This window comes from Cupressus sempervirens, chromosome 8 (assembly GCF_028749045.1).
Source record: "Cupressus sempervirens isolate cs-2001-9-10 chromosome 8, ASM2874904v1, whole genome shotgun sequence".
NCBI lineage: Eukaryota > Viridiplantae > Streptophyta > Pinopsida > Cupressales > Cupressaceae > Cupressus > Cupressus sempervirens.
In genome coordinates this window covers 437,820,064-437,839,426 of record NC_143125.1, presented here as the reverse complement: position 1 = coordinate 437,839,426, position 19,363 = coordinate 437,820,064, and the positions used below count along the sequence as shown (strand labels likewise).

The 19,363-nt window shown below is 35.9% G+C and overlaps 1 protein-coding gene across 2 annotated transcripts in view; it reads right to left on the bottom strand.

The window, feature by feature from the left end:
- LOC149543097 (RNA-binding (RRM/RBD/RNP motifs) family protein) overlaps positions 1-19,363 on the bottom strand; it is a 102,672-nt gene that overhangs the window by 71,729 nt on the left and 11,580 nt on the right. For both annotated transcript variants that reach the window (XM_089798007.1, XM_089798008.1), the window contains exon 2: positions 12,183-12,266. In XM_089798007.1, the coding sequence (XP_089654133.1) occupies positions 12,183-12,266 (84 nt within the window). The remainder of the gene's footprint in view (positions 1-12,182; positions 12,267-19,363) is intronic.

Genomic DNA, 19,363 nt, shown 5'->3' with positions numbered 1-19,363 from the left:
AATACAATCTCTTGCAAATCACTTACCTAGTAATGAAGAAATCGAATCAAAAGGCCTCCAAATGCACTCGATTCTACCTCTTGCTTGCCAAGAACTCCTCCTCTATCCTCTCCTCTCCAAAACGCCCTAAGCAATTTAAAAACCGAATGAAAAAAATATGTTTTTTCGTCACTTTATGCGATTGCCGGGCACGAGTGATTTTTTTCCAAGAAATCGCGATTTTTAGGCGATTAATCGCCTATTAATCTGCAATTTTTTTGAAAAAATCTGCAAAAAAAAAATCACGATTTTTGGGGCGACTAAATCGCCGACCCCAAAAAATCACGATTTTTCCTAGTATTGCCGATTAATCGGCGATACTCACATCTATGGATAGAACCATTCGGGCTTCACAAGCATACTTATTATTTTGCAAGCATTCTGCAGTTCTATCGAATATTAACAAATTTCAACTCAAGCAAAAGCAAGCTTTCTACCCAAACCAAAAGACAACTCACAAGAATGAAATTCAGAACAGCAGATTGTTAACAGTAAATTCCGACCTCTAAAAGTATAGAGTTGTGTTGCCAAGCAGACTTGAAAGCATCATTTGAAGCTAGGAGATTGATCAGGAAAATAGTTGTTTAAATAACATTACTGATTGTACTGTGATGTATGAATGTGCCAATTAGATGACAACTACTAACACAATTAAGAGATTTGAAATGATAGCAAATAACAATTTGGCTAGAGTGCTTTATAAAATAGATAGCAAACTTGGGTTGGAATTTTTAAACCGGGAAAAAATTCTTGGCACATTGACTAAATTGGAGGGATGCTTAAGCATGGTCGAACAATCACCTTCTAAGTTACTGCAGATCGCTCTTGCTCCTATAGTGAGTGCATTGAGTCCACATAAATGGCTGAAGCATTCAAACAACGAGGTAGGTTTGTTGGTTACTTCTTGTTTGATGGAGATTACAAGGATTTTGGCACCTCAAGAACCTTATGAAGATATAATGAAGGAGGTACTTAAGTTAATGGTTGATAGTTTTTAAAATCTCGGGGAAACCAACAGTTGCCATTTTTCAAGAAGGGTTGTCATACTAGAAGCATTTGCAGAGATTAGATTATGCAATCTTATGCTTGACATGGGATTGTACGATTTAATACACACCATGTTCCAAAATCTATTAGACTCAATCAAGGAAGAACACAATGAAGATGTTATTGCAGGCATGGAAAACATTATGGTTACTGTAAGAATTTGTCTTAGGGCAAGATTCACCCAAGATTGTAGAACTCGAACACAAGCACAACTATAGACCAAAAAGGAGTATGATCAATATATCAGAGTATCTCCTCATACATTGCTCTATATTGTATGTACAAACACACTAGGAGTGCCTATATATAAAGGCCTCTCAAGAAGCACCTAGAATGTCTCTAAAAAGAGCCAGGAGATAAGATAAGCATGACAACTAAGCACGTGTCTTATCCATCATTCTAGATGATAGGATAAGAATGATGAGGTGTATCTCAAGGGGAGATGTTGTAGACACCATGTGCTTAATCAGTGTGCTAACTCCTGTGTTGTAGACACCATGTGCATAAAAGAGGTGCGAACTCCTATGTTGTCAACATGACAACTCACAAGAGTGCACATACTCCTAGGTGACTAATAAATAAATATTAAAATAATGCATTAACCTAAGTAAACTTAAGTGTAAATAGTAAATACTTATTTACACCAACACCCCCCCTTAAGTGCAACTTAGGGGAATGCCCTTAAGTTTATGAAAACTAGGAGGAAATGCATAATGGGTCCTGGATACTAGGCCATGTTAGGTACCCATGTACATAATAAAATGCAATCTCTCATAAAGCGGAGAAAGAGAGAAAACCTCATGGGAAAAACCCTCCCCCAAAAAGGGAGATAAAAAGACAAGATGCATGGATGGATGGAGTAATCAAGACCCCCCCATTACGACATACATTGAGTATATACAAGAGAGAAATGGGAGAAGGACAAAACCCCCTAAGAGGAAAAAGTCCCCCCCCAAAAAGGAGAAGGAGGCAAGGTAGTCCCCCCCACTAAAGATAGTGTGTTGATCAATGAGAAATGCTCCAATATAGAAGCTAATCCATGACCACTGAATGATGTTCCTCCCCTTTGGAAGAAACAATGTCAAGGGTACAAATGAGATGCATCCCCTATATGGAGAAAGAATCTCGATGATGTAAGGTATCTCTGAAACCTGTTCAAGTGTCTCTGTGTCAATATTGATGGTGGCTCCTTCCAAAACTACTGAGAAGAAGTACAGATCGAGCAAGGATGCATATAGAACTTGTCTCAAAAAACCAACAGTCTCCTCAAATGACAAAGAGACCTCCGACAATTGTTGTACATAAGGATCCACAATCACATCAGCCTGTAAAGACTGATCATGTAGAGAATGGACATGAGCGTCAAAGTGAGCCCTCGCAACAACTAGAGAAGGATCGTCCTCAACAAAGAGAAGTGGTATATCATCAAAGAAGTCTCCCAAGGCTGCTATGTGTGACTCAACGAACAAACCTGCAATGTCTGCCAAGAAGTCATCATCTAAGGCAAGAACTGGAAGACAAAATGTACCCTGCTGCGTTGAAGCACATGAATCTGTCACTATGGCAACAGATGAAGAATTTGCCTCAAAAAGAAGACAAATATCATCAATAGTGTCTCCCACATCTTCAATGTGAGACTCCATAAACAGGCCTGCAATGGCAGGAAGGAAGGAAGTTGCATGAAGGGAAAGTAGGAAGACAGAAAGGGTCTTGTTACACTGAATCCGAAGCATCTGTGGCTGGAACGAGATCAGTAGGAGCAATAAGAGCATCTGGAGGTGTGATCGCATCTAGAGTTGAAGAAACCATAGCTGGAGTGACTGGATGTAGAATGTCCTCTGGAGATGGAGGAACCCATGGATCTCCATATACTTCCCAAATAGACATCCAAATATCATGAGGAAAACTTGTCATTCTAAGAGGAGCAAAAGATTCCTTACTCATACTATTATACAAAAAGCGACGAAGGTGCACAAGATGTGTCCAATTAAAATGTGGTGGCAATGAATAGAGATAAGGAAGCAATTCTTGATGGTCTCTTAGATGATCAAGTATCAAGGTACTCCATTTGTGATAGTTCCTTGTTGTCAACTATGGTCGAATACCAGACTGAAATATTTGACAAGACCCCATGAGATCAATCAATGAACCTCCCAAAATGTAAAATAACCCCCCCTAATGCAAGATTTGGTGCTTTATAGGTGGTGCGTGTTCAATGGGTCACTTGTCAAAATGAACAAAATGGACTTCTAATTTTGCTAGTTACAACTGCCTTTTGAGGCCTAACTCTAGAACTATGCACTGTAGCTCAGATATACAACAATTCTGGAAAGCAATACAATGCAAACAAGGCCCTAATGCTGAAAGTGATATTTCTGTCCAAACAACCCTATTATCTAGATTCTAAATGCAGATCTGGAAAGTAGATGAAAAATAACGCACTTTCAAAAAAAAAATCTTGAAAATGTGTCCAAATGAGCCCGTATGGAGCGTTTCAAGTTGCAAAATGCAGGATTGAACAGGTATAGTCACCAAAAGACGCAATTTCTAACAAATCCGTACACCAAAACCAGAAAAGAGTAGCACCAATGAAGATTTCAGGAAATTCTACCCAAAATTTTAAAAAAAACGCACCTCAATTGGAGTCTGAATGACCGAGTTATGGCCTCTCAAAGTCGGGCTGCCAAATCAAAACTGAATCTGGAGAGGGGTCTAGAAGAAAAACTATTAGCTTAAATTTGACGATCAAACGATCGTCACAGCAATTATAAAAAGCCTAAAAATGATGGTCAAACGGCCGTCAAATTTACCAGAGTGAGATGATGACGTGGCAAAAAATCAGCCCTCCTGGTGACGTGACAGTACAATCAGTACACGTGGCAAGGTACGACAGTTGTAGGGCAGTCTACGTGGCAAGGTACAGCCAAATACGGAAGGGTGACGTGGCAGGTGAGTTAGATGTATGGCTACTTATGTGTCAACTGATGTGTCTGGTGATGTTGGCAGGGTCCACCGAGCAAAGAAGCTGACATGTCAGTGCAGGCTGTCCACGTGTCGAGAGATAAAGAAGTCCACGTGGAGGACATTATGCTTGCGTGTCCGCCGGAGAACAAAAAATAGCGAGCATCGGAAAATGTTGTTGGCGCGCCAAAAGTTAACTATTCGCCAGGGACTGGGGCCGGTTTCTTTTCGCAATGGCAAAGTAATATTGCCGAGGCCAAAATTTATTATCAGCAGGCCGGAAAATTGGAAACGTCGGCAGGGATCAATGTGATTTATCCCACATTGGTGCGGATGGAGAACGCAATGCGATTTAATACCTCAAACACGCAAAGGAGATAACAAAGCACGGCTGGTGTTAGTTGTGCAGCCGCGCTGGTGTGGGATCCCGCCGGTAATGCTATGCCGATGCCGGATTTAATTAAGCCACTGTCCGAAAATTGTGAATGTGCCCGCCAAATGGAAGAATATACTTAGCCACCAAGTTATGTGGAATATTCCGATAACTGTGAATATTCTCAACGAAGCCGAGGTGTTACTGCCTGATTCCTACAAAAAAAAATTCTCTACAGGGGCAACTGACGGAAGAAATTTCCAAAAATCTGCAGGGAAAAAACACAAATACTGATCTGAATTAAATTAAATTGCAGATTGAAAAGATCATACCCGAACTTGCAAATCGGGGCCTCCGAATGCTGATTTGCAAAAAAAAATTGCCTCACGATCGACTTTGGCCTAGGGTAGGCAATTTTATAGCCGATCTTCACCAAATTGACCTTCCGGATGCAATGGCAAGGTTAGATCTGGCTCTAGACGCTCCCAATGACAGCGATAATCCAAATTCGGGCCGAGGTGTTGAACCAACAATGGTCTCGAACGGCTATGTGAAGAGAGATTCTCCAAGAGCTCTAATACCATGTAAGAATTTGTCTTAGGGCAAAATTCACCCAAGATCGTAGAACTCGAACATAGGCACAATTGTAGACCAAAAAGGAGTATGATCAATATATCAAAGTATGTCCTCATACATTGCTCTTTATTGTATGTACAAACACACTAGGAGTGCCTATATATAAAGGTCTCTCAGGAAGCACCTAGAATGTCTCTAGAAAGAGCCAGGAGATAAGATAAGCATGACAACTAAGCACACGTCTTATCCATCATTCTAGATGATAAGATAAGAATGATGAGGTGTATCTCAAGTGGAGATGTTGTAGACACCATGTGCTTAATTAGTGTGCTAACTCCTGTGTTGTAAACACCATGTGCATATAAGAGGTATGAACTCCTTTGTTGTCAACATGACAACTCAGAAGAGTGCACATACTCCAAGGTGACTAATAAATAAATATTAAAATAATGCATTAACCTAAGTAAACTTAAGTGTAAATAGTAAATACTTATTTACACCAATAGTTACAACAATTAATGAGAGTGACACTCATTTCCAGCCACTACTTCAAATGTTGTTAGCAATTTCAAATAGGAAACAAGAGGCCTCACAAAATGCTTATAAGCTGGTCAATAGGGTGCTCAAACAATGTGAGCCAAAAATTGAGAAGTACAAACAACAGTGGGCTAAACAAGAACCAAAGAATAACATGTTGTAGAATTACACGTAGAATCTTAAAAAATGAACAAGACCCAAATGAGGAAAGAGCAGGTTTGTTGTACTTGCAAGCATAACTGGTCACTTGATCACACTTGTGAGGGTAACAAGGAAGAAGAGTCAACACAAGAAGTACATATCAGCATTGAAAAAGTTAAGGACTCATTAGTCCAACTTCAACACGATGAAGAATATGAGAGGGGCTCCTCTATGGTTAACAATAAGGATTGTTCTAGCATCTTATTTGGTGATTTGGAAGTGGTTATTGACAAGCACTTTCATGAGAATGTCTATCTACATGATATGTCTAAAAATGAAAAAGTACCTCTCCATAAGGATGGACTATTTGAAAACAATGGCATAATAGTTAATGAGACAATACAAATGAAGATAGAAGGAAACTCCGAAAAATGGTACAGCTGAGACTAAACCTAGTATTCAAAATCTAGAGCAAGATGATGTTACTGTAGGGGCTGATTTGAAGGACCAATCGGAGATTCCATTTCAGGTTCATGATTTTGGAGCATATAATTTGGAGGATAAGCTGAAAGTATCAAATGATGTGGTCATTGCAGCCTTAGTGCATTTTGACAAAACCCATAAAAACATTCAGGAAATCATGTGACAAGTTAAAGTATTGAAAAAAAGAAAAGAATAATGAACACAATCACTAGTGCAAGCCTTCACACCCTTAAGAAGGCATTGGAAAGAATGAAATCAGATTACTTGAAATTGTTCAAAGATATGGCTATCAAACATGTTGAAGATAAAGAGAGGGAGATAGATGAGTTGTGTCTCCAACTAAGTATGAGTGTGACACAATAGTCATCACATCAGGCCGGAAATCGGATTTCTACGACAGCCACTCACCGAGATGATCAAGTACCTAAGGCCAAAGAGGTCATACAAATAGTAAAAGGAATTCGCACCATTGGTGAAAGTGAAGAAGGGCACAATGTATACACTTTCCCTTATCTATATGAGGATCACTATGTTGAAGACAACTACAAAAACCAAAATGAAGCCAACCATGAGAACTCTGATTTTTATAACAGCGATGGTATATCTTCACAATGTTATGTGGATAGATATGAATCAAGTGAAAATAATTCAAAAATTTCACTTGATAATGATCTCTTCATTCATGGACATGTTGATTTGAGTGATGCCACTTACGATGATACTAAAGATTCAAAATTGTCCTTACTGTATATTGATGTTTTCTATAGATTATCTAGAAATGTATCACTGCTATATACTTATTGATTGGTGATTTTTTTTCTTCATCTGTGCTTCGATTTCCAATGGCTACCCTAATTGGACTATTAGTTCATTCTCAGAATTGGCTTGGCCTACATGGGTTAGTGACTTGCTTGCAAATGAGTGGATTATCAGTGGCTACCCTAATTGGACTATTAGTACATTCTCAGAATTGGCTTGGCCTACATGGGTTAGTGACTTGCTTGCAAACGAGTGGAAACCACACATTGCAATATATTCCTTATGAGATGCTTACTTTTTCAGTTCAGTGACATATTGGTGACAATGCTGATCCGAATTGCGTCAGTGACATCTTGAGGCATGATGAGTTGGTTTCCTCACATAAGAGCAGTATATTTGACATCCATTTGTTCAGTTGGCTGATCGAGGAGGTTGGTGACTCACCGATCATCTATTTCTACACCCAAGATCGTGCTGACAGGTTGGTTTGGGATCCAAGGGTCAACACAAGGTGTGCTTTGCATTGGGGGAGCATGTTGTGATACTGCACACTTTGAGGTTTATGATCAGAGTCAAGTAGCCTAAGACGCAGCGGTACTTCACAAATTGAAATGGGATCCAAGGATCTGGTTGATGGATGAGTTACATTTGGACACCTTGCTTCACACTGTGGCAGAATGTGTTTTAAGATTGGGCTATAGAGCTACCTGCAGATTTATATGGGATCCTAGTACTGATTGCTTAAGGACAAGCAATCTCAAGGAGGGAGAACTATAGTTTCCCTTTTTGGTAACATTAGAAAATTACTAGCTCAACTTATAAAATAATTAAAAGTGACTTTGGAGTTGAACTAAAACTATTTAAAAAGTCTCTTTTAATTAATAAGGGGAGAAGGTGACAAAGGGGCAATAAGAGGAAAGACAGAATGGGAATCTGAAGAGTCACGGTTGAGCATTAAAAGAGGAAGTCTCCTTCATTTTGGGGATGCTTGGATTTTGGAGTTGTTTCAGATTTCTCTTTGACAAAGGGAAAGCTTGGCTTCCAGTTTTCAAAACTTGTGGACAGAAACCTTCAAGGTCTTCTCGCTGGATCGGACGTCAACCTGGTTCAACATTGGTGGTGAATTCACATCAGAATTCACATCTGAGACTACAGGTGCATTTATTGTTTCTTTCCAATCTGACTATGTAGTTGTTTTTAAGATTGGATTTTGATATCTGGTTATTGTATTGTTGACGTATAATGCAATAAACTATTTTGAGATACTTTAATGAGCATTTACTGGTTCATTGTTGGTTATTTCTGCTGGTTTTATTTGCAAAAGATATATGTTGTTCTCTGAAAAAATGTTTGTGAGTAAATTTGGGAAGTATCCTACTGGGATATTATATCACCATATCGCACATTTAATGTTGTTCACCATATCTATTTTGAAATATGCATTATCATAGATCACTGTCGGATAAATTTTGAAGTTACATCTTCATAGACTTGGTTAATATTTGATCTCAGAATTAGACAACTATTTGGTGACTGCCCTATTTAAAATTCTGATAAGTTTTGATCTCAATTACTTCATAGAATTAGGTAAGATTTCATCCCACACAGCTATTCGGTGACTTCCCTCTTTAAAAGACTGATAATTTTTTATCTTAGTTACTTCATAGAATTATAGCTAGAACCTATTTGGTGACTGCCCTCTTTAAAAGCTTGATTATTGATCAAGTTTTTTTTCTCAGTTACTTCATAGACTTGACTCATATTTGATCTCAGACTAAGATAGTTATTTGATGACTGCCCTTTTAAAGAAACTAATGATATAACATATTAACAACCATTCAAAACTGAAGGGGAGATATAATTCATTACATTTTTTTAAACACCAGAGCTTGCTGTAATGCCCCAAAAAAGGTGTGAATTACAATTTGTCAAATAATGTATCAAAATTAGATACAAATGAAAATTTTACTTCTGCAAGATGTCCTCTTTATTTGTGAATTTTTGTCCAACATTTCTAATTTGTTGTTCATGCACTAGCAAACTTGCAGTACTATTAACTACAGAGTATGGTTGGTGGCAGAAACAGAGGCAATTTAAGGAAACATGGGACACCAGGACCAAATCGAGGAGATATCATGTGTATCCATTGCCCTAAGCAGATAATTGGTGGCATAAGTTGGCTGAAATATCACCTTTCAAAGATTGAATGTCGTGATACTACACCATGTGACGATTGTCCTGAAAAGGTTATAAGGGAGGTGTCAGCAAGCCTTGAAGCATATGTGCAAAAGAAGGAAGGCAAAGAGAGGACGGCAGAGGCAATGACCACCTCAATGGCAGTTTTTAGTTCTGCAGGGTCACGAATAGGTGTGGGGACTTCTTCCTCTATTGGATCACGGATACAAGGATCAGAAAATGTAGGTGGGCATATGTCAGAGTCTTCGATTCCGCATAACACTCCTAGAGCTCAACCCAGATTGCAAGGTACTGCATGGAACAAAGAGATGCATCATTGGTCAAAGTTGGCAGACTTGGGCAGTACAATAATATTCCCCTCAATGTTTAATGTAGTTTATATTGGGATCAATTGGTTAGTCCAATGACTGGCGAGTAAGGGGTTCAAGTCCCCAAGCCATTATGAGGTGAGTGGGTCGTTGTTGCAAGATGAGGTCCACAACATTCATTGACTTATGGAAGAGTAAAGAAAAATTTGGGAATAAAATGTCTGCACCATTATATCCGTTGGGTAGAATGCTCATCAACTTTCTAGCTGCTTAAGGGGACAATTAGTATTCTTAAAATTATTTAATACCTCTGATCAAGTAAAAAATGCAGAGACTTTGTGCAACATGTTGGATGGGGTGGTGATGGAAAAGGAACTATGTAATGTTGTCTAGATTGTGATTGACAATACAACTCCATATGTGGCAGTCGGCAAACTTTTGATAGCTAGGCATCCAATGTTATCTTGGAACCCTTATACCATCCATTGTCTAGACTTGCTCCTTGAGCGGTAAGGAAAACTAAGTTGGGTTGGGAAGGTGATTGAAGATAGAAGGAATATCATAAAGTGCACCTACAACCACTCATGGGTCATGAGTCTTATGAGAGAGCACATTAATGGTAAAGATCTCATGCAATTGAGGGTCACACACTTTGCTAATAATTTTCTAATCTTGCATAGCATATTAGCTACACTGCCCAACCATAAGTTAATGTTCGTAAGTGAGAAGTGGTTGGAGAGTCCTTACAGCAAGAACCCTAAAGCACAGAAGGTCGTGAAGGCCATTTTGATGTTAGATTTGCAGAGGTGGAGGAGATCATCAATGTAAGTTTTCAAACCTCAATCGATGATTTATTATTTAATCTTTTAATATTACAATTCGCTGATTTCGGTAAACATTTTATGTCCAGGTGTTAAAACCATCGGTGAGGGTTTTGCGAATGGAGGATAGGGATAAAAACCCCATGGGATATCTATATGAGGTCATGGATAGGGCCAAAAAGACCATTCAGCCCTTGTATAGGTCAAATGAGACCAAATATGGACATATGACACATAATCAATTAGGGGTGGAGCCAACAACTCCACCAAAATATTCATGCTACCACTTACCACTTGTATCCCATGTTTTATTTATCCAACACTTCCAGAGAAAATGCAGAGATTCAAGTTGGCCTTGGCATAGGTATTCAAAGATTAGTTGATGATGAGCACCTCCAAACCTAATACTTGATGAATTAGAGAGCTATAAGAAGGTCAAGAAGCCATTGTTATCTTCACCTGATTGCAAACATAGGAAAGACACCTTAGACCTAAGTAAACAAGAACATATATTTACTTCTATTATACCATTTATTTCATTCATTAAGTTTATTAAAATCTTTACTAGGTTATAAATGGCATTTTTTATCCTTGCAAATTTGTGGTGGGAAGATTATGGTGCCACCACCTAATCTTCAAAAGCTTGCCATCCGCATATTATCGCAGCCTTGTAGTGCTTTTGGATGTGAGTGCAATTGAATCGTTTTTAGGCCATTGATACAAAAAAGTGCAATAAGTTGACTCAATAGCGCTTGAATGAACTCGTGTATGTGCGGTACAACCTTGAATTACATGAAAAGGTGTAGGGATAGGCTTCACATGAAGCACTTGACTTGGAAGACATTGATCCCTATTCAGCTGATTGGGTTGCTGCTCTTAATGATGATGATATAGATGTGGATCCTTTCTTGATTGATGATCACCTAGCTGAGGTTGAGATGGAGGACGATGACTAGGATGCAAAAATGGCAGCAAGTAAGGAGGAACGTGAGCTCGGTCATCTACCAGAGATTTCTATTGAGGCACCTGTTGCAGATGTTGCAACTACTTCAGCACTACCACCTAGCGGCAACAATCACTTTTGAGCTGTAATCATAGATACAATATATGATTTCTAGTTTTCATTGATATGGAAACTTTATATGTATTCAGAGGTTGCAATTGTTTCATGGAGTTGGACTTCAATATGCATTAAACTCAATTTTATTCAGATGTTGCACTTGTTTTTTGGTATATGACTCTTAATTTGCCAAATTCTAATTGCTACGTATTTAACTAAAAACATCGATCTATATATGATGAAAATCTCAAATCAGTAAACGGTCTTCAAATTTGGTGTATATGTGTCTGTTTTTAAGAATATTTTAACAAATTATATATTTTTAAATGTTTGATAAAAGTGTCGATTTCTTTTAGTTTTTTTTTTTAAAATTGGGCCATCCAAGTTACTGCAGAGTCCAAGTTTTTCAACAATGGTTTTCACTATAAAATTGGTTAACAAGAAACGAAGACTTCTAAAGTTTATATAGCATAGCAAAGAAAACTCCCAAGAACATATGCTTATTTAAATACTATTTTTCCATATATTAGAAAATAAGGTACAAAAACTGAGATATATATTCTTTAGCTTCTTGAACATTCAAAAGGAGTTCTATGCGCAGAATTTTCTTCCATGAAATATTACATGTAAATCAAGATTCAAACAAAATAGCAGTTCTATGCCCAGTATTTTCTTCATTTATCAAAATATTACATGTAAATCAGAAGCTAAAAATAACATCTGATAATATGTACACAATATTTAACAGTCTATAGGCTTGTCATGCTGAAAGATTGAAAAAACTAATTTATCCCAAGCTGTCATTACAACATACAGTCCTTCAAGGAGTTTATTTCCATATATTACCATAAGAATCATTGCTCTAATGAACTACAACTTACTCTTCAATAGGTCCATAGAGCCCAAACAATTTTAGAAGTTCATCAACACATCCCAATGCCGGAACATTTCTGACTATTAAATGTCTGCACATAAAAAGTTTCAAATACATTGATGACATGCATAAGATTAAATCACATAAATAATGAATTCAAAATCTTAGCTTAGTGACAAACACAGATTCAAAAGTCAAACACAACTTGCATTGAAACAAAGAGTGGATTCATTAACATTGAATGAAATTAAAAAGGTAGAAATTTGATAATTGAAACACGTGCTTGCAAGAAAAAAAGGAATGAATCCAAGAAAGAGAACAAATTGTATATCATGTGTTTAAGAATTACATTGCTACAATGAACTAAAATGAAGCATTGTGGGTTTGAGGACAGACAGGCAACCTTAGGCTTAATCTTTAGGGACTGTGCCATATGAAGATAAAATGCATGTAGACTCAAAGATTAATCAAAGGAATAAATCTGTAAAGTAAGTGATAACTCAAGCCAGAGGAAAATCTAATTTTGTATGTAAGATCACTTTCAGAGTTATCGAACAAGACAACAGATACTATGACTGCATCAGGTTCTCAAAGCACCATCAAGATCAGTCATTCACCATTAGAGACTCCGTCATGCCTCCCACTTAGTTGTTTTTCTAGGGTATCGATGCACTAGAAGTTATATATTGTATATTATCATTTTAACACTGTTAATCATTCATATGAAAAACATTTCACTGGTAGTTTTTCATACTCCTATTGCCATGATTGAAATAATGAATATTTCTTTTGGTGCACTTAAAACAATGTCATTAACAGTAAATCTTGCGTTAAATTTTGTAGCTTCTTTTAGACAAGATCTGTAATCGATATCAGAATCTATACGTATGGATATATATATCAATATGATTGCATACTGATATATATACACATAGATATATATTCTGATTCTATCAATTCTGCATTTCTTGATCTCTGTATGATAACCGATATCATATATTGTATCACAATAATATCTCATACTTATCGATCCTTGTTTTGAATCAATACTGTTTTGAATACTTCATATCGGGTTGCGATATCACTATATTGGTTATTGATATCATTATCGATGGTGTACATGTAACTGTTGATTACTAATTGTTAACTCCGATCGGGTATGATCGTGAATGGTCATGTCTCCATTCGGAGACATGCCCATTCACCATATCATGCCCTTTCATGGAGTATATATAATACATCTGCCCGATTGTTCTAAGCATCAAAATCTATTAATTTTGGCATATCAAAGGAAGTAAGCATCACTAGTATAAGAGCATTTTTGTTACTTCTTATGAATATATACAAATTCTAAAGCAAATCAAATTCATTGGCATCAGTGGTTAAATTTGCAAAACAGATCGTGCATCAGTCAAGCCTTATTTGAAATCTAGTAAAAAACTTTACATGTTATCAGAGCCTTGTTAAGGAGAGACATCATTAAGTTTAAGAGATCAAATTTCACATTAAGTTGCAGTCACTCATTATTCTTCAAGATGACAAACATGTTAAGATTCGAACACCACCTTACAAGTGTTGACAATTTTGAATCCTGGAAACTTCATTTAATGATGCTATTAAAAGAGAACAAATTAGATTCCTTTGTAAAAGAAGAAAAGGAAGAACCTAAAGATGATCCAGAGAAAACTCTATGGATCAAGAATAATGAAAACGCCATGAAAATAATAGTGGATGTTCGAGACCACATAGTGCCTATTGTGGCAAAACATGCAACAGCATATCGCATGTTTAAAGCTCTTGAAAATGCATTCATAGTAAATAACACTAGTAGAAAACTTGCTCTTAAAAGACAAATGAATAATATTAGCATGAATAAAGGAGAAACAATAAATGTCTTCTTATGAGAATCACAGAATTGAGAGATCAATTATCTTCAGTCAATTATGAGATTGACAACCAAGAGTTATCCCTAATAGCATTAGGAGGACTACCAAATTCTTGGGAGTCATTTGTACAAGGTATAAGTGCAAGATCTAAAATTCCAAAACTAGATCGATTAAGATTTAGTTGTCTTCAAGAAGAGTCAAGATTAATGACTAAAGGAAAACATAAAACCTTAGATGAAGACATTCATGTTGTTAACACCAACTCTCATAAGAAGGGTAAGAAGAAGAACACCAAGAGGAAAAGAAACTTTCATGGAAAAGGACAGTCAAAATAGAAGAAAGACTTGTCTAATATTCAATGTTTCAGATGTGATCAATATGGACATTTTGCACTAAATTGTTAACACCAACTCTCATAAGAAGAGTAAGAAGAAGAACACCAAGACGAAAAGAAACTTTCATGGAAAAGGATAGTCAAAACAGAAGAAAGACTTGTCTAATATTCAATGTTTCAGATGTGATCAATATGGACATTTTGCACTAAATTGTCCTAATCAATCAAAACTTCAAGCATCATTTGCCAAAACTGATAAATCAATCGAAGGTGAAGATTCTGAGAAATATGCCTTCTACTTAGCCTTGTCTAGTCAAATATCAACCAAGTCCAACACTTGGATAATTGACAATGGATCTTCAAGACATATCACTGGATATCAAGATAACCTAGAAAGCATGCAAATAGAAACAGATGAAGAAGTTACAATTGGGGATGATTCTGCACATTCTGTAAAAGGAATTGGGACCTACACCATCAAATTAAAATCCGGAAAATCTATTCATCTTTCTGGAGTTCTATATGTACTAGGTATTAAAAGGAATTTAATATCTATATCAACACTTGAAGATGATGGTTATAGAATTACTTTCATGGAAGGCAAAGTGCTAGCATGGGCAAAGAATTCAACCATAAAGAAGGCTCAAACAATAGGAGTAAGACAAGGACTATTATATGAGCTTTGCACTAAGACTAATCTTGCACTTGTTCATGAGACTTCAAATTCAAATGAAATTTGGCATAGAAGATTAGGCCATATCAACTTTCGTGCTCTAACATCTATGGGAAATTTGGTAACTGGAATGCACAAATTAAGTCAAATTCATAATGAATATTGCAAAGGTTGTGCCTTGGATAAAAACACAAAAAAGTCATTTCCTCATAGTTTGAGCAAAACTAAAAATGTGTTAGAACTAGTGCACTCAAACCTATGTGGAACCATGTCTACACCATCCATAGGAGGGTTATTGTACTATGTGATATTGTTGATGATTTTTCAAGGAAGACGTGGATATACTTCCTTAAGTGTAAAGAATCTGAAGAGATTCTTTCTAAATTTAAAGAATTCAAAATTATCACTGAAAACTCCTAAGAAAAGAAAATTAAAATTCTAAGAACAAATAATGGGAAAGAATACACTTATGAAATATTTAAAGAATTCTACAAACTTGTTGAGATTTAGAGGGAGTTTACAGTTCCCTACAACCCTCAATAGAATAGAGTTGCTGAAAGGAAAAATAGAATCATTGTAGAAGCTACTAGGGCTATGATATTTGATCAAAACTTGAGCATGTCATTTTGGGCTAAAGCATCTAATACAGAAATCTATATTCAAAATAAATGTCCTCACTCACATCTAGACAAGAAAACTCCTAAAGAAGCATTTTCAGGTATGAAACCTGACATTAGCCATTTAAGGATAGTTGGATGTCCTGTGTATGTTCATGTACCTAAGGAGAAAAGGACTAAGTGAGAAGTCTACTGGAAGGAAAGGAATTCTTATTGGTTTTAGTGAAATAGTAAAGGGTTATAGAATCTACATACCTAAACAGAAACAAATAGAACTAAGCAGAGATGTCATCTTTGAAGAAGACATTGCTTTCAAAAGAGCCAAAATTTCAAATGAACTAGATACGGATGACTTATCCTGTTCCCTAGAAGAGGTTCCTACTCCTGAGATTTAGAGGGAGTACCCTGAAGAGACTTCAAATGAAAATGAGATACTTCATGAGACTCAAGAAGAGAGTCTTGACAATAATTCTAAAAGGCCACATTGGGCAAGAAAAATTATAGAGGAAGGAGATGAATTTGCAGCACCTTCAGGGACATTCAGATAAATCAAAAGTGTAACAACCAATTTTTCCAAGCCTTAGTTATTAACTAACATCTCAATGAAATACAATACTAATTCACATTCATGTGCATGAGAAGGCAGTTACAATCAGTTAAACAGAAAATTTCATAACTAACATTTGAAGACATCATCAATGAATTTAATAAGGAATTTAAAACCTACATATCGTAGAATTCAAAACCGAAATCCGTCTAGGGATGCTTCTGCAAAACCCAGGTTAGTCCAAAAATACCGCTTAAGAATCAAATAGCTATACCACTTTATCGTAATGACAAATACCAATATATCATTTAGGGCATAGTTGAAAAATTCGATTTCAGCAATATCTCGGCTAGCCCAAAAAAATTGAAAATCTCAGAATCAAAAAAACTCGACGAAAAAATCAGCACTTTTATCGAACATTTGAAAATACATAATTTCTTAAAATATTCTTAAAAACACAAATATATACACCAATTTGTAGAACATATAATGATTATATATAATTTTAGTATTTATATAATATCCAAATTACGAATTATATACAAGTTATATAAAATTTTAGTTTTTAATATTTATCTAGATCTAAATATAAATATAAATATAAATACTTAAATCTATTTTAATTTTTAATAATTTACAAGTTACATATATTTTATTATCGTTTGATTTTTACGTATATAAAATTAAAAAATACATTACATGTCCGTCAATAATTTATTCTTACACATGGCATTGACATACAATAGTACATGCAGTGTTTTTAAAATTTTATATTTACATAAAAATAATTTAAAATGTTCTAAGTTCAAATGTTTTGCATATCATTTTCATTAAAATCGACTTGAAAGTAGAGATGGTGATCAAAGACACGGGCGATCAAATTCCATTGTTGGAGTTTTTGTATTTTCTTTAGTGCACCCCGATCCATATTTCCATCCGCGCACAATGAAGTATTTCTGAGCAGCCCTAAATTTTTGACTGGTAAAAGAAACTATTAAAATTACAGGGGTCTTATTCATGCTCAAACAAGCCAACCCGTTTAAGAAAATTGCGAAGGATTTTGTATATCCTAATGGCGTTGCATTTTTCCTTTTCTTTCTCGCAACATCTTCCTCTCCTTTCTCACAACAAACAATGACTATAAGAGTCGCAACAAAATAAAAGCAACTACTCTAAAAAATTGAACTTTAAAATTTTCATTTATAAAACATCTTTTTCAAACCCTAGAACCCTAAAATGCAAAAGCTTGGACTTGGTCAACGATTTTTTTGAAGATCTCTTGATTTTATCGGCGAGACTTAGGGAAAATGTCGCAGCGATATTTTATTAAAACCGTTGCCAAAATTTACCGCATTTATATCCTAAGCTTTTTTTTCATGCGATATATCGCAAGTCAGGCGATATACTGCCGATTTTTTCAACTACCACTGTATCATTTAGGGTGTCAAATTGTATCATTTAGGGCATCAAATACTACTGTATCATTTAAGGCATCAAATACCACTATATCATTTAGGGCATCAAATACTATTGTATCATTTAGGTGTCAAATACCACTGAATCATTTAGGGCATCAAATACTATTGTTGTACCATTTAGGGCGTCAAATACCACTATATCATTTAGGGCATCAAATACTATTGTATCATTTAGGTGTCAAATACCATTGAAACATTTAGGGCATCAAATACTACTATATTATTTAGGGCATCAAATACCACTGTATCATTTAGAGCATCAAATACTACTGTATCATTTAGGTGTCAAATACCACTGAATTATTTAGGGCATCAAATACTACTGTTGTATCATTTAGGGCATCAAATACCACTGTATCATTTAGGGCATCAAAAACTATTGTATCATTTATGTGTCAAATACCACTGATTCATTTAGGGCATCAAATACTAATGTATCATTTAGGGCTTCAATATCACTGTATCATTTAGGGCGTCAATACCATTGTCATTTAGGGCATCAAATACTACTGTATCAATTAGGGCATCAATTACCATTGTATCATTTAGGGCATTACAAAGCACTGTATCAATTAGGGCATCAATTACCATTGTATCATTTAGGGAATCACAAACCACTGCATCAATTAGGGCATCAATTACCATTGTATCATTTATTCTCCTTCCATTGCTAACTATGGCAATAGCATTCAGTTAGGAAAATATACTCATACTCATTATTCAAATAAATGGAAGATTGAAATAACAATCCATCAGAGAAACCTATCTCTTGCATATAGATATATTCCATGTCCAGTTGGAAGATCAACTGATCTAACTAGTTGCCAATTACATTGACGATAAGAGTTGCTTTCATTTAAGAAAATAACTGAAACGATGATATAAATTGATCCATCTTATCTTCTACTTGAATAAACATCATAAAAGTAAATTTACATGTTGCCAATAAATATTTGAATGCTTAACTTATCTTTGTCTAATGCATGTCTTGACATCTTGTGAAGAGGAGAAACATTGTCAAGGGCTTAACCTCCCAACCACGGACCTTAAACTTATCTCCACACTTTCTCTAACTAGAAAGGTCCTCCCTACCCGGAATAGACATGGAACACCTTGTCCAACCACTGAGCATCCTGGTACTTAATTCCACCACTTGACTTGACAACAGAGTATATGAATTGGATAACATGAGCTATTAAATGGTTCTTTAAAAGTAATAAAATTATTATATCAAATCTGATTCTGGTTTCTTGTTCTTGCAGAACTTTCTCTCACCTCTTCACCCTCTTTCTTGGCCATCCAACCAAGTGAGTCTTTGGTGTCAAATCTCAGAGTAATTCAACTCTTTTGCTAAACCTCAGCTGGTGTAAAGAATAATATAAATTCAGTATTGTCGTAATACAATTCTTAAAACCCAAGAACTTCTCCTAAGGATTTACAAAGAAATAGCTTGAATCTGGAATACGGCTGAAAACAAGAGGCATCTTAGCATAACATATACAATTGATTCAAACTTAACATGGAGAGATGGATTCATCGAATGTACTATTCGATATTACAATCAAACAATGATACATATAAATCAATGACACAATTCTTGCATCTATATTTTCAAATGCATACATATAACAAATATGAATTGAGAAAGCTGAC